Source organism: Nerophis lumbriciformis, linkage group LG11 (genome assembly GCF_033978685.3).
Source record: "Nerophis lumbriciformis linkage group LG11, RoL_Nlum_v2.1, whole genome shotgun sequence".
Classification (NCBI taxonomy): domain Eukaryota; kingdom Metazoa; phylum Chordata; class Actinopteri; order Syngnathiformes; family Syngnathidae; genus Nerophis; species Nerophis lumbriciformis.
This window is the reverse complement of record NC_084558.2, coordinates 8,053,697-8,068,750: the sequence shown is the minus strand read 5'-3', so window position 1 is coordinate 8,068,750 and position 15,054 is coordinate 8,053,697. Positions and strand designations below refer to the sequence as shown.

At 35.9% G+C, this 15,054-nt stretch overlaps 1 protein-coding gene across 1 annotated transcript; it reads right to left on the bottom strand.

Moving 5' to 3' along the window:
- Nucleotides 1–9,555: 9,555 nt before the first annotated feature.
- Nucleotides 9,556–11,350, bottom strand: dlx3b (distal-less homeobox 3b). Its single transcript, XM_061966192.2, has 3 exons — nucleotides 10,888–11,350; nucleotides 10,356–10,540; nucleotides 9,556–10,209 (listed from the first exon to the last, which is right to left on the bottom strand). Exons 1-3 carry the CDS (start codon nucleotides 11,273–11,275, stop codon nucleotides 9,910–9,912), a joined length of 873 nt encoding a protein of 290 aa, XP_061822176.1. The 5' UTR covers nucleotides 11,276–11,350; the 3' UTR covers nucleotides 9,556–9,909.
- Between the last annotated feature and the right edge of the window lie 3,704 nt (nucleotides 11,351–15,054).

Below are 15,054 nucleotides of genomic sequence, written 5' to 3'. Positions count from 1 at the left end.
TCTGTGTCATATGTTAGCAGTCAAGGGATGCTTTTGTAATCTGTTTTGCACTAGTTCTATTATCAGTTTCATACCAAATAATATCTGTGCCATATGTTAGCAGTCTGTTTTGCAAAAGTTTTATTATTATCAGTTTCATACCAAAATAATTAAAGTTAAAGTTAAAGTACCAGTGATTGTCAAACACACGCTAGGTGTGGCAAAATTTGACCCATCACCCTTGATCACCCCCTGGGAGGTGAATGAGCAGTGGGCAGCAGCGGTGGCCGCGCCCGGGAATCATTTTTGGTGATTTAACCCCCAATTCCAACCCTTGATGCTGGGTGCCAAGCAGGGAGGTAATGGGTCCCATTTTTATAGTCATACTATCGTTTGGAATGGAGAATCGTGTATACTCAAGAATCGATTCTGAATCAAATTGAATCGAGTTGTTGTAAGATAACAACAACTATTACGCCAAAAACAACAGTTTGCCACAAAAAATATATTTCCCCCCCAAAGAAATATACAATAAATGTACTATGGGTGTTTAAAAAAATTGTTCACATCCAAATCGTGATTCTTATTTATTCTAATTTACATTGATTCATAAATCCCGAAATGTGATTATCTATTTATTTGTTTTATGTTTGGCCATATCTGTGTCATACGTTAGCAGTCAAGGGATGCTTTTGTAATCTGTTTTGCACTAGTTCTATTATCAGTTTCATACCAAATAATATCGTTTGGAATCGAGAATCGTGTATATTTGAGAATCAAATTGAATCGAGTTGTTATAAGATAACAAAAACTATTACGTGCCGCACAAAAACAGTACCTCATACGTCAGCAGCCATAAAAGATATTTTGTAACGTGTAACATGTTTTGAAAAGTTTTTGCTATCCTCTCTATACCAAATAATGTTTTGCAAGAATCGGTTTGAATCGAGTTGAATCAACAAATGAGTCTGAATCGAATCGTCACCCCAACAATCAGAATCAATTTAAATCGTGAGTTGTTGTATGATTCCAATCTCGAACACTACGTTTACACTGCAGGCCAAAGTGGTCCTAATCTGATTTTTTTTTGCATCGGATTTTTTCCAGCTGACTGTTTACACTGCACGTAAAATGTGATTATATTCAGACTCCAGTGTAAACGCGCACAGGGCCCAATGTGGCCCCAATGTGGCCCCAAATGTGGCCTCGACTTCACTTGCTTGCGCAATAAAGTGAAAACAAAGGAAGTTGACCGGGAGGAAGTCACTACTAGGGCGGCATAGCTCGGTTGGTAGAGTGGCCGTGCCAGCAACTTGAGGGTTCCAGGTTTGATTCCAGCTTCCGCCATCCTGGTCACTTCCGTTGTGTCCTTGGGCAAGACACTTTACCCACCTGCTCCCAGTGCCACCCACACTGGTTTAAATGTAACTTAGATATTGGGTTTCACTATGTAAAGCGCTTTGAGTCAATAGAGAAAAGTGCTATATAAATATAATTCACTACTACTACAAAATAAAATAAAAGTCGAAACACCTTAAAAATCAGTGTTTTTTTACGTGAAAGTAATATAATGTATGAATGGATGTATACAGTGTAATATATTTGGGAGGTTTGTAATGTTTTAATGGCTGTTAAGTAGAGGAGACACAGACATCACTGTGGATCTACTTTAGCTTTATTTTTCAACTCACATGTAATCAAATATGCCAGAGCGTCAATTCCGCTCCTTCAACTATCGCTATTTCTTCAAAATCAAAATATATATTCATATATTACATACAGCCTATTATTTGCTCACTATTGACAAGTGATGCACCGAAAATTCGGCCGTCTTATATAAAGACCGAAACCGGGTGTTGTGATGAAGTATCAGTTTCCGCTGGCGACTGTGTCTTTCTGGCGCACACGAGTGACGTAGCTCGCCCAAAGATGACGAAAAAATCTGATTCAGGGCACATACAGGTCGGGTTGCGTTTAGACTGCGTGCAGTCACATTTGAAAAGATCAGATTCCAATCGAATCCAGGACTACCTCCTGATGTGGCCCGAATTTGATGCCAAAAAATCAGATTCACTTTGGAGCATTTAGACTGTCTTGAGGGCAAAACAATCAGATTTGGTGTGCAGTGTAAACAGGGCCTATCATATCGCACACAATAGGTGCGTGGAGGAAATTCTGATTCTTTTACACGACAATTCTGAATTGATTTCAAAAAGTGGTTTTAAGCCACCTCTGCACGTACTCGCTGCATGTGTACGTTACACAGCAGCAGCTTTTGTAACCCGTTTTGAAAAGGATTTATGATCATTCACATACCAATATATTGTTGTGTGTGGCCTCTTGTTTTTGGCCCTGTTTTGGTCTTAAATATTACTTGTGTATTATAATTAGGGCCCGCAATGGCCCATTGCATAAGGACTCCCACAGGGAGTCCTTATGCAATGGGACATAAGGACCTATTGTTATTCGTTCGTTTTATTATTCTTTATTCTTCCGCCGCCACAACAAACTGTAATTTGACCCACTTAACATGCTTCAAAACTCACCATATTTGACCCACACATCAGGACCTGCGAAAATTACCTTTTTAAAAAAAAACCGAACCCCAAAACTCAAAATTGCGCTCTAGCGCCCCCTAGAAAAAAAAAACAGACTGCCTGTAACTCCCACTAGGAAGGTCGGAGAGACATGAAACAAAAACCTCTATGTAGGTCTGACTTAGACCTAGTTCTCATAATTGTATGTCTTCGGGCAAAAATCAACAGGAAGTTGGCAATTCCCCCTTCAAGACAAAAAAGTACTAAAAACAGTCACTTTTGCCTCTTTGAGCTGCAATTTGACCCCATTAACATGCTTCAAAACTCACCAAACTGAACGCACACATCAGGACTGGCAAAAACTGCAATCTAATTAAAAAAACTAACCCCAAATTTAAAAATTGCGCTCTACAGCAATTTTCGAATAAAACGGAGAAAAAACTGCTCCTCGGAAGAAAACAATGACAAAACTGCCTGTAACTCCCACTGGGAAGGTCGGAGAGACATGAAACAAAAACCTCTCCGTAGGTTTCACTTATACCTACATTTCATAAATTGACTACCCCCAGCAAAAATCAACAGGAAGTTTGCTATTCCCCCTTCAAAACAAATTTTTTGTAAAAACCAGTCACCTTCCTTCAAAAACAAACTCCTCTGAGCGCGTTTGTCGTTTCGCCTTCAAACTAACACAGGAGAGACATTGAACCCTTGTGATTACAACAACAGAAGCGCTTTTTAATTAACTGCTCCGGTTTTGATTTTATGACCCTTCAAAGACCCGCTGCGCTGATGCTGCTGCAATGCTGTTTTTTTAAGATGGCTGCTTAAAAGCAGGAAGCACCAACGTGCCCACACAATGCAGACAAGGTAGGTACACTAGACAAAAGTCTTGGGACACTTCAGACTAAAAGTACACAAAAGTATTGGGACATTTAGGACTAGCACCTGCCAAATACGCGGGCCCGACCAACGCTGCTTGCAGCTTTAATTATTATTATTATTGTTATTATTATTATTAGACTCCTGAAGGCCCCCCATCCCACCCTGAACCTAGTGCTATTGCCTGGCACACATTCAGTATGTATAGATTCACTAAAAAACTTCTTGACTTAAATTGTTTAAAACTATAGCTTTTGACAACACAATAAGGTTTTTGCATGCAGCTTGTGTCTTCAAAATTTTGTATGGAAAAACACTTTAATAAGGTTTTTTTTCTTGTTGATCTGATTCATGATATAGTGGGTAGTAATAATCATAATATATTTACGATCATTATTATTATGATTAATCTGCTGGCGGTTAAGCCTCCCCTGTCTTTAAACACTAGCAACACCTCTTTTTCAAACTTTAATCAAACATAATTTGAAACAAACATAATTTTGTCCCATACCGTCACAAATACCATATTTTTACCTTTCCCAAAAGTTGGCGCTGTGTATAAATGTGAGTTTTGATGATGTTACAGTGAAGTATACCACGTTGAATTTGCTGCTACCAAAACAAATGAACCATTTAGTATTTTTGCAAGAGGTCATAGGCTCATTTTCTCACATTCCAAACAACCATTTTATTGAAAGTTTAACAGCAAAATGTATTTTTGGTGAACTTTTATGGCGTCATATTTTATAACTGACAAATCTTACAAAAACCCAGATATTGATTATTTAGGCCCTCCATTGGTTGTGGCCCTAAACAACCACATAGTGTTTATGCAATTAGGCAGACCCTGGTCAAACGATGCTGAAGCATCGATGCATCATGAAACACAAGGAGTGATACGGTCTCCCTTGATGCCTCGATGTGTGTGTCACTTTAAGAAAAACAAAACAATTGACCGATACAGCTGCTGTATCATTTGACTATGAAGCACCAAACTATGTTTATCAGGAAGCAATTCTGTCGGCTCACGAGTGACAGACCGTACTAAAGGAAGTCGGAGGAGGGGCATTCCGTGTTTCACACCGCCATCGTTGATAGAAATGAAACTTTAAAAAAAGGGAAATTTCAAAGTGTTTTGATCTTAGAGTGCTAAATAAGGCAAATATTTATTTCCTGTGTACCATTTTGCTCATTGACCAGAGTTGCACATTTCATATTCCTTTCCTATTCTTTCATATACCTTTCATAGTCCGGCTATTTATGACAGAATTTTATTTATATATATATATATATATATATATATATATATATATATATATATATATATATATATATATATATATATATATATATATATATAAAAATTAATACAGTATTTAGCAACAAAAAATAAATAAAATAAAAAATAAAATAAAAATAAATATATATATATATATATATATATATATATATATATATATATATATATATATATATATATATATATATATATATATATATATATATATATATATATTTATTTTTATTTTATTTTTATTTTATTAACTATATGCAATGACACTGCATGGACACTGTGTTGGCGTTTCATAACGTGCCATCTGCTGGATTAAAAAAAAAAAAATCACTACATTTGACCTCAACTAAAATTAATACAGTATTTAGCAACAAAAAAATAAATAAAATACAAATAAAATAAAAATATATATATATATATATATATATATATATATATATATATATATATATATATATATATATATATATATATATATATATATATATATATATATATATATATATATATATATATATATTTTTTTTTTTTTTTATTTATTTTTTTTTTATTATTATTTATTTATTTTTTGTTATTTTTTTTTTTGTTGCTAAATACTGTATTAATTTTAGTTGAGGTCAAATGTAGTGATTTTTTTTTTTTTAATCCAGCAGATGGCACGTTATGAAACGCCAACACAGTGTCCATGCAGTGTCATTGCATATAGTTAGTGTGCCAAACACTCACTAAGGGCGTCATTTACCCATCGCTACCAAATAATATAGTGTGAGGATCGGTTTGAATCGGGAATTGGGTTGAATCAAAGAACCCAAAGAACCAGAATTTAATTAAATGGTGATTCACATCTCTCGTATACAATATCATGACAGCAACATTGTATCAAAAATCCAGTCTTTACAAAACAATTATAATGTCCTATTACAACAACATGTTTAATTATTTCAATGGTGCATTGTAATATTTTGGCGACGTCATGTGAGAGTCCAAATATGAGACATGCACATTTCTTAGTCAGTTGTGCACTCATTTATGCTCTTTATATAAATATAAGGTGAAATTAATAAATGTCTAAAATCCAATCAAACATTATCTATATTGAATCAGGATTATAATGCAAATTACAGTATCCGGCCATATGTTAGTTGCAGTATTATGTTCAAGATGTTCAAAATGTGTTACATTCCCAAATGACTTTTGGAAATCATAAGGCTCATTAATGTGCCCAAATCTTAAAAAACACACAATTCAAATATATTTCCTGTATAAGCCACCTGTAAATGTAAATAATATAAGGTACTGCAGACACAATACTTTCTCCATCAAATCATTTATGTTGTAGAGTGCAGTTGAGTTTTGTATTCTGCACATCCAATAGCGTCATTTTGATGTATTTAATAGACCATGCAGGCCCAATGAAACCAGCTCAGGACCACAAGGGTCGGCCATGGTTCACAGCTGCTGTCCGCGCTCTCTTTACTTGATTTGTTTACAGTGGAGTGTGTGATCCTGCAGCAGCAGCCCGGGCAGGCCTGATCTCCATGCCGGACAGCTGCTGGAAGTCTTTCCATCGTCAGGTTGGCCTTGCCGAGGAGCTTTCGACCTCCACCTCAACCCGCATTGTTGCCCCCCAGAGAAAAGTGTGACACCCCCCCCCCTGCCGACTTCCGCATGATGGAGGTAAAGATCTCAGCATCTATTTAGGGCGGCCATTTTTTTCTTCTTTGCTTCATTCAAGTTCAATAGTTCACCTCCGTGCATGTTTGAAGCGAACATGTATGTGTGAGGGCCCACACACTCCTGCACGTTTGTCTTCGGCGCAAATGTTGTCCCGATAAAGACAGCCGAAGACCACACATGCCGGAGGGTGTGGCAGGTGGGGGTCACCTCTGAAAGAGATGAGAATTTTGATGTGAAAAGACAAATCATGCACATGAGCCAGCTGAAACATATGCAAGGTGCTGACGTGATGATTGAACCTGAAGGCAACTGCTGGTGTGTTTAGGGACAACGTGGGAGTTTGAAAAGCTGAGCTCTTACTTTATTAGAATACATTAGAATATGTTAGATAACATATATCTTTATTTTGCAGATCAAAAATCCAAAATTAAGGTCTGACTTCAAAATGTTAAAAAGATATACAAGCTATTTTTATTTAACTGCAACATGTTAACTATACCATGTTCCATGTATTTACTATACTATAAATATTTGCAACAGTTCATTTCTAATCTTTTAAACACAGTGTAAAAATAAAATAGCATTGATTTGGTTGATTAATATCATACTCCCTTAAACTATCCATTTTAAAGATATTATTTATATTGTGTTTATACTTTTTGAGTAAGCTAAAAAAAAATCTACATATAAACAATAAATGTCTATTTAAAATATCAATAACATATTTAAAACATCCATCCATCCATCCATTTCCTACCGCTTATTGCCTTCGGGGTCACGGTCAGCTACAATCGGGCGGAAGGCGGGGTACACCCTGGACAAGTCGCCACCTCATCGCAGGGCCAACACAGATAGACAGACAACATTCACACTCACATTCAATTTAGTGTTGTTGAAATAATAAATACATATTGCATGTATTTAGACATTTTCTTTTCTTTAGGTAATGTACCCATTAAATAATAACTGTAACAAATATAACATTTTTATTGAAGTGGGTCAATAATTACGCATTAAATAAAAATGTGTATAATCATACATAATCATTTATATGGAATAATACATATAATATATACACAAATGTTTTCGTATTAAAGTAGGTTATAAGCCACACATTCAATTACAAATGTATACATAATCAAAACTTCTGGATATCAAATATTTATACAGATATGATTATCTTTTATTAAAGTGGGTCAACTATAATCAAATAAAAAAAATGTTTAAATGATATATGAAATACACAAATATTATACAGTCTTTTTTCATAAATGTATGTGAATTAATTAAAAAGATTTGAAATACAATTTTTCTTAAACCAGGCCAATATTATATTTTTGCGTATATAAATGTATCATAAATACAAAAAGCCAACACGCTAATATAAATATTGAAGTCAGTCAATTATAATATAGGCCTGTATGATAAATGATAATAAATAAATGGGTTGTACTTGTATAGCGCTTTTCTACCTTCAAGGTACTCAAAGCGCTTTGACACTACTTCCACATTTACCCATTCACACACACATTCACACACACATTCACACACACATTCACACACACATTCACACACTGATGGAGGGAGCTGCCATGCAAAGCGCTAACCAGCACCCATCAGGAGCAAGGGTGAAGTGTCTTGCTCAGGACACAACGGACATGACGAGGTTGGTACTAGGTGGGGATTGAACCAGGGACCCTCGGGTTGCGCACGGCCACTCTTCCACTGCGCCACGCCGTGATACCTTGTATAATAAAGAACAACTAAAATAAACATTTGTTTATTAAATGTATTCATCAACAACTGATGCATAATTTAAAAAGCTATGTGAAATATACATGTTTTATTTATTAAATGTATTTATCAAATATATGTACCGGTAGTTAACATTGTAAAAATATAGGTGAAATGTATAAATATATGATAGTCTCACTTAATAAAAAGGTATTTGATTGATATGTATTTGTATTTATTTAAGCTGCTGTTGTACTACAACAATTACGCCTTCACACACACACGCACTCACACGCGCGCACACACACACACACACACGCACGTACACACACACACACACACGAATTAATACATTGCTACAGGGTAATCCAAATTAATTTGGTCCAAAATATAAACTTACTCACTTTCTCACACTAATATTTCATAACAACATGCAGTATTGTGAGTGACTGACACTGCAGTGATTGCAACTCTTCCCAAAAATGTTTCTAATAAAACCATCAACAACATGACGCACTGCTGGATGTTTTACATTTGCTATTGTATTCACCCCTTGTTCGTTATTTATATGCATGTTGTTCTGCTGAATTACAGCACAGAGTCGAGAACTCCCCCACCCTAACCCAAACGCACGCACACGCACACACACACACACGCAAATGCATGCACACACACGCTCAACGTGCTGAAAGCTCCACACACGCACGCAATAAAAGTGAGAGACTCCAACATGTCTGCAAGTCGTCCCAACAGTGTCGTTGGCAACACCCCTATGATGCACTGCAAGCACCACTACTTCTTTCTGTGATACAAGTGCAACTCCGAACATATTATTTATATCACTGAGTTATTGACGCTAACGTTCTGAACAATTTGCTTAATAGCTGCAATGCCAGTGTTTATATATTGATATAAAGATACCCACTCACCTGAAACTTGCAGGCACTATAATAGGATGCAATGTGTGCAGCTGTATCAGTAATTCTGACCTTATAAAAATAATAAAGCTCTTTTTTTTTCCTCCATCCAAATCTGTTGCAAAATGTGTATTCTCATACCAAACAGCTGGTTGGTTTATAAATAAAAATGATGCTGAGTTTTGGGGGAGGTTTGATTTAATAATGTTTAACTATGACTAAAGATTACTAAACCAATCACCCCCTCCCCATAAAAACCCTAAGCATAACTACATTTATGTAAAAGCAGATTTTTTTTCTTCTTCTTATAATTGTTTTGTATAAAGGGGCTAGACACATAGCATACAATTAACACCTTTTATTCAACGCACAATAAGGCATGGAGTGGACTAATTACATGAATATAAAACGACTCCCGCACGGGAACATTATATATATATATATATATATATATATATATAGTGGAGTCGTTCACACAAATGATCATAAGAGTGGTTCTATATAAACACATATTTACAGCCTTCGACGTTTTGTACAATTTGTTTTCTATAAATATGACCTGAGTTTTCCTCTACAACATAGATTATTATTATTTAAATGTATAGCGTGTAATCACCGTCATTTTGTGTTTTTTTGTTGTTGTTTTTTTTTGTTTGTTTTTTTTTACAAAATTTACAAAAAGAAGGCAATACAACAGAGCAGATAAATAATAATAATAATAATAATAATAATAATTAAAAAGAAACCCCGCCAGATAAGTCCTTTAAATATCCCTTATGGAAAAACAGTTCTGGTCTGGATCCCGTCAGGCCTTGTTCGAACCTTTTCAACGTCACTGTGGACAGACCTCGATTTGATAAAAAAAAAAAAAAAAAAAAAAAAATAGTTCTTGTTAATAAACAGCCCCCACGCTCTGTGGCGGTGCCGGGTGGTGCTGTAGGTGGGATCCCTGCTGGTACCAGTGGTTGTTGTAATCGTCCATGTAAGGCGGCGACGAGCTGTGCGTCGGTGGCGGCGCTGGAGGCCGACTGAGGGGGGTGTTTTGCGGCGTGCTGTTGTCCCACACCGCGGGGGAAGGCGGAGAGTTGCAGGCCATGGAGTCGCTGGCGTTGGGGCTGTGATCCAGGGGGACCTCGCCGTTTTTGTACAGCTTCTTGAACTTGGACCGCCGGTTCTGGAACCAAATTTTAACCTGCGGATGATATAAGGAACTTTATGCATCGAGAAACCAGGCGTGTCGTGCGTAATTACGCACAAGTGGGTTTCATTTTCGACATCATAATACATATTTTTGCAGGTGTTGTGTATATATATATATATATGTAAATATATGTATACCTGTGTTTGGGTCAGGCCGAGTTGGGCCGCGAGTTCGGCTCTCTCGGGCAAAGCAAGGTACTGCGCCTTCTGGAAGCGCCTTTGCAGCGCAGCCAGCTGGTAGCTGGAGTAGATAGTCCTGGGCTTGCGGATCTTTTTGGGCTTGCCATTCACCATGCGAACCTCTGGCTCTGGTTCCTCTTTTACTGTAAAAAAAATAAAAAAAATAAAAAGTAAATAAAACATCATACATTACTGTAAACGACTGGCCGAGTTAACGTTTTAACTTGATTTTTTGGAAATACCCAATGCAAGTGAACGCATCATAGTAGGCACAGTGTTAAATAGTGAGGGGGAGGGAACAATATTGCAATATTTAGTCAAATTGCTTATTTTATGATTATTTCGACTTTTTTTTTTATCTGTATTTACTTTGAACATATTAAAAGTAACAATAACAAGCACGCACAATTGTTGTATTTAAATCCATCCCATTAGCATATACCTACCTAATTATTGCACCACTATAATATGACATTGAGTGGACATTTACCTGAGTGGGGAGGCGACGCCTGCAGGTGATCTCTGCTGTAATGTCCATATTGTCTGTAGTTGTTCGTGTAAGGATACTCTGATTTCGTAGCATACATCCCAGCAGCTCCCATGGCGCCCAGGTTAAACTGGTGGTGATAAGAGTTCATGGCCTGTCCGTAGGTTTGGCCCTGGTAGTATTCGTGGTGGTGGTGGTGGCCGTGGTGCGCCGTCTGTCCCCCCGCGCTGTAGTAGTCCATGTCCGTCACCGAGGACTCGGGCAGAGTCGGGGAGTCCTTGGAGGTCGGATGGCAGCTCATAGATCCCGGGAGGTCGGTCAAAGTGCAGGCGAACTTCTTCTCGTAGACCTGTGCCGCGCTCATGCTTGGAGGCTCTTCTCGCAGGAGCATACAAGTCCACGCGTGGCTCTCTCTCTCTCTCTCTCTCTCTCTCTCTCTATCTCTCTCTCTCTCTCTCTCTTTCTCTCTCTCTCTCTCTCTCTCTTTCTCACTCCGGTGCAAAGTCCTCTTTAAAAGTCTTGCAGCTGCGGGAGTTTCTAGTTTGTGGCAGGACTCGGCGCCTGTGACGTGAAGTTATACAGAAATGGGCGGGATGCTGCTCTACTATTGGCTATCATACACCCCCCCCCCTCCCTCCTTCCCCCCGTCAGCGTCGCCTTAACGCGTCTGTAGCGGAGGACGATACTGCCAATGTTGGTATCGACACGATACCAAGTAAATACACCCAAGGACATTGGCGTTTTAACTTAGGCAGAGGTTTTATTTAACAAGTATATTTTTTACCATGAATTGATTAACGTGGACCCCGACTTAAACAAGTTGAAAAACGTATTCGGGTGTTACCATTTAGTGGTCAATTGTACGGAATATGTACTGTACTGTGCAATCTACTCATACAAGTTTCAATCAATCAATCAATGGTAACACTTTAGTATGGGGAACATATTCTAAGTAACAAAGACTTAATTAAGAGTTATTTGGACACTAGGGGACGTATTCTAAGTAACAAAGACTTAGTTAAGAGTTATTTCGACACAAGGGAACATATTCTAAGTAACAAATACTTAATTAAGAGTTATTTGGACACTATAGGGAACATATTCTATGTAACAAACACTTAATTAAGAGTTATTTGGACACTAGGGGAACATATTCTAAGTAACAAAGACTTAATTAAGAGTTATTTGGATACTAGGGGAACATATTCTAAGTAACAAAGACTTAATTAAGAGTTATTTGGACACTAGGGGAACATATTTTAAGTAACAAAGACTTAATTAAGAGTTATTTGGACACTATAGGGAACATATTCTAAGTAACAAACACTTAATTAAGAGTTATTTGGACACTAGGAGAACATACTCTAAGTAACCGATACTTAATTAAGAGTTATTTAGACACTAGGGGAACATATTCTAAGTAACAAAGACTTAATTAAGAGTTATTTAGACACAAGGGAACATATTCTAAGTAACAAATACTTAATTAAGAGTTATTTGGACACTAAGGAACATATTGTAAGTAACAAAGACTTAATTAAGAGTTATTTGGATACTAGGGGAACATATTCTAAGTAACAAAGACTTAATTAAGAGTTATTTGGACACTAGGGGAACATATTCTAAGTAACAAAGACTTAATTAAGAGTTATTTGGATACTAGGGGAACATATTCTAAGTAACAAAGACTTAATTAAGAGTTATTTGGACACTAGGGGAACATATTCTAAGTAACAAAGACTTAATTAAGAGTTATTTGGACACTAGGAGAACATACTCTAAGTAACCGATACTTAATTAAGAGTTATTTAGACACTAGGGGAACATATTCTAAGTAACAAAGACTTAATTAAGAGTTATTTAGACACAAGGGAACATATTCTAAGTAACAAATACTTAATTAAGAGTTATTTGGACACTAAGGAACATATTGTAAGTAACAAAGACTTAATTCAGAGTTATTAAAACACCAGGGGGAACATATTCTAAGTAACAGATACTTAATTAAGAGTTATTTGGACACTAGGGGAACATGTTCTAAGTAACAGATACTTAATTAAGAGTTTTTTGGACATAAGGGAACATATTCTAAGTAACAAAGACTTAATTAAGAGTTATTTGGACACTAGGGGACGTATTCTAAGTAACAAAGACTTAGTTAAGAGTTATTTCGACACAAGGGTACATATTCTAAGTATCAAATACTCAATTAAGAGTTATTTGGACACTAGGGAACATATTCTAAGTAACAAATACTTAATTAAGAGTTATTTGGACACTATAGGGAACATATTCTAAGTAACAAAGACTTAATTAAGAGTTATTTGGACACTAGGGGAACATATTCTAAGTAACAAAGACTTAATTAAGAGTTATTTGGACACTAGGGGAACATATTCTAAGTAACAAAGACTTAATTAAGAGTTATTTGGATACTAGGGGAACATATTCTAAGTAACAAAGACTTAATTAAGAGTTATTTGGACACTAGGGGAACATATTCTAAGTAACAAAGACTTAATTAAGAGTTATTTGGACACTAGGGGAACATATTCTAAGTAGCAAAGACTTAATTAAGAGTTATTTGGACACAAGGGAACATATTCTTAGTAACAAAGACTTAATTAAGAGTTATTTGGACACTAAGGGAACATATTCTAAGTAACAAAGACTTAATTAAGAGTTATTTGGACACAAGGGAACATATTCTAAGTAACAAAGACTCAATTAAGAGTTATTTGGACACTAGGGGAACATATTCTAAGTAACAAAGACTTAAGTAAGAGTTATTTGGACACTAAGGGAACATATTCTAAGTAACAAAGACTTAATTAAGAGTTATTTGGACACTAGGGAACATACTCTAAGTAACAGATACTTAATTAAGAGTTATTTGGACACTAGGGGAACATATTCTAAGTAACAAAGACTTAATTAAGAGTTATTTGGACACAAGGGAACATATTCTAAGTAACAAAGACTTAATTAAGAGTTATTTAGATTCTAGGGGCACATATTCTAAGTAGCAAAGACTTCATTAAGAGTTATTTGGACACTAGGGGAACATATTTTAAGTAACGAAGACTTAATTAAGAGTTATTTGGACACTATAGGGAACATATTCTAAGTAACGAAGACTTAATTAAGAGTTATTTGGACACTAGGGGAACATATTCTAAGTAACAAAGACTTAATTAAGAGTTATTTGGACACTAAGGAACATATTCTAAGTAACAAAGACTTAATTAAGAGTTATTTGGACAGGAGGGGAACATATTCTAAGTAACAAAGACTTTTGATTGAATTGATTGAAACGTTTGCGAGTAGATTGCACAGTACAGTACATATTCCGTACAATTGACCACTAAATGGTAACACCCGAATACGTTTTTCAACTTGTTTAAGTCGGGGTCCACGTCTCATGGTACAAATCTATACTATCAGCATAACACAGTCATCATACAAGTTAGTCATCAGAGTATATACATTTAATTATTTACAATCCGGAGGGTGGGATGTGGAGGGGGTTTGGGGGGTTAGGTTAGGTTGCTATCAGCATAAAATTTAGAGTTATTTGGTTAGGGTTAGGGTTATTTGGTTAGGGTTAGAGTTAGGGTTAGGGCCATGCAGAATAAGTACTTAATAATGACTAATTAAGAGCCAATACGTTACTAATTTGCATGTTAATAAGCAACTAATTAATGGTGAATATGTTCCCCATACTAAAGTATTACCGTATATTTAATATTTTTACACACAGTTTGAGAATCACTGTCATATACAATATATATAGTTGTTAAGGGTATAATATACAAATATAAATTATCTTATTATGAATTATTATAATTATAAACTAATGAACAAATTATTAAATTGTATAATGAAGGGGTGTCAAACAAATTTTAGATGGGGGGCCACGCGGGGAAAAATCTACTCCCAAGATGGCCGGACTGGTAAAATCGCGGCACGATGACTTAAAAATAAAGACAACTTCAGATTGTTTTCTTTGTTTATAAAAAGAACAAGCACATTCTGAAATTGTTCAAATCATAATATTGTTGTTTTGTTTTTTACACTTACATGTTGCGGTTAACAGTATTCTATCTTTATTTGTCGTTAATTATATTTTCTGAATAAATTATGTGATAATGTTCATCAGTCAACTCATTG

What these genes read in the sequence shown, in the direction of transcription:
- dlx3b (XM_061966192.2), bottom strand. Translation starts at nt 11,275, where the DNA reads ATGCTCCTGCGAGAAGAGCCTCCAAGCATGAGCGCGGCACAGGTCTAC. An exon ending in GGCGTCGCCTCCCCACTCAG is followed by an intron (nt 10,541 to 10,887) that starts GTAAATGTCCAC and finishes TTTTTTTTACAG; the next exon opens with TAAAAGAGGAACCAGAGCCA. An exon ending in TCGGCCTGACCCAAACACAG is followed by an intron (nt 10,210 to 10,355) that starts GTATACATATAT and finishes TATCATCCGCAG; the next exon opens with GTTAAAATTTGGTTCCAGAA.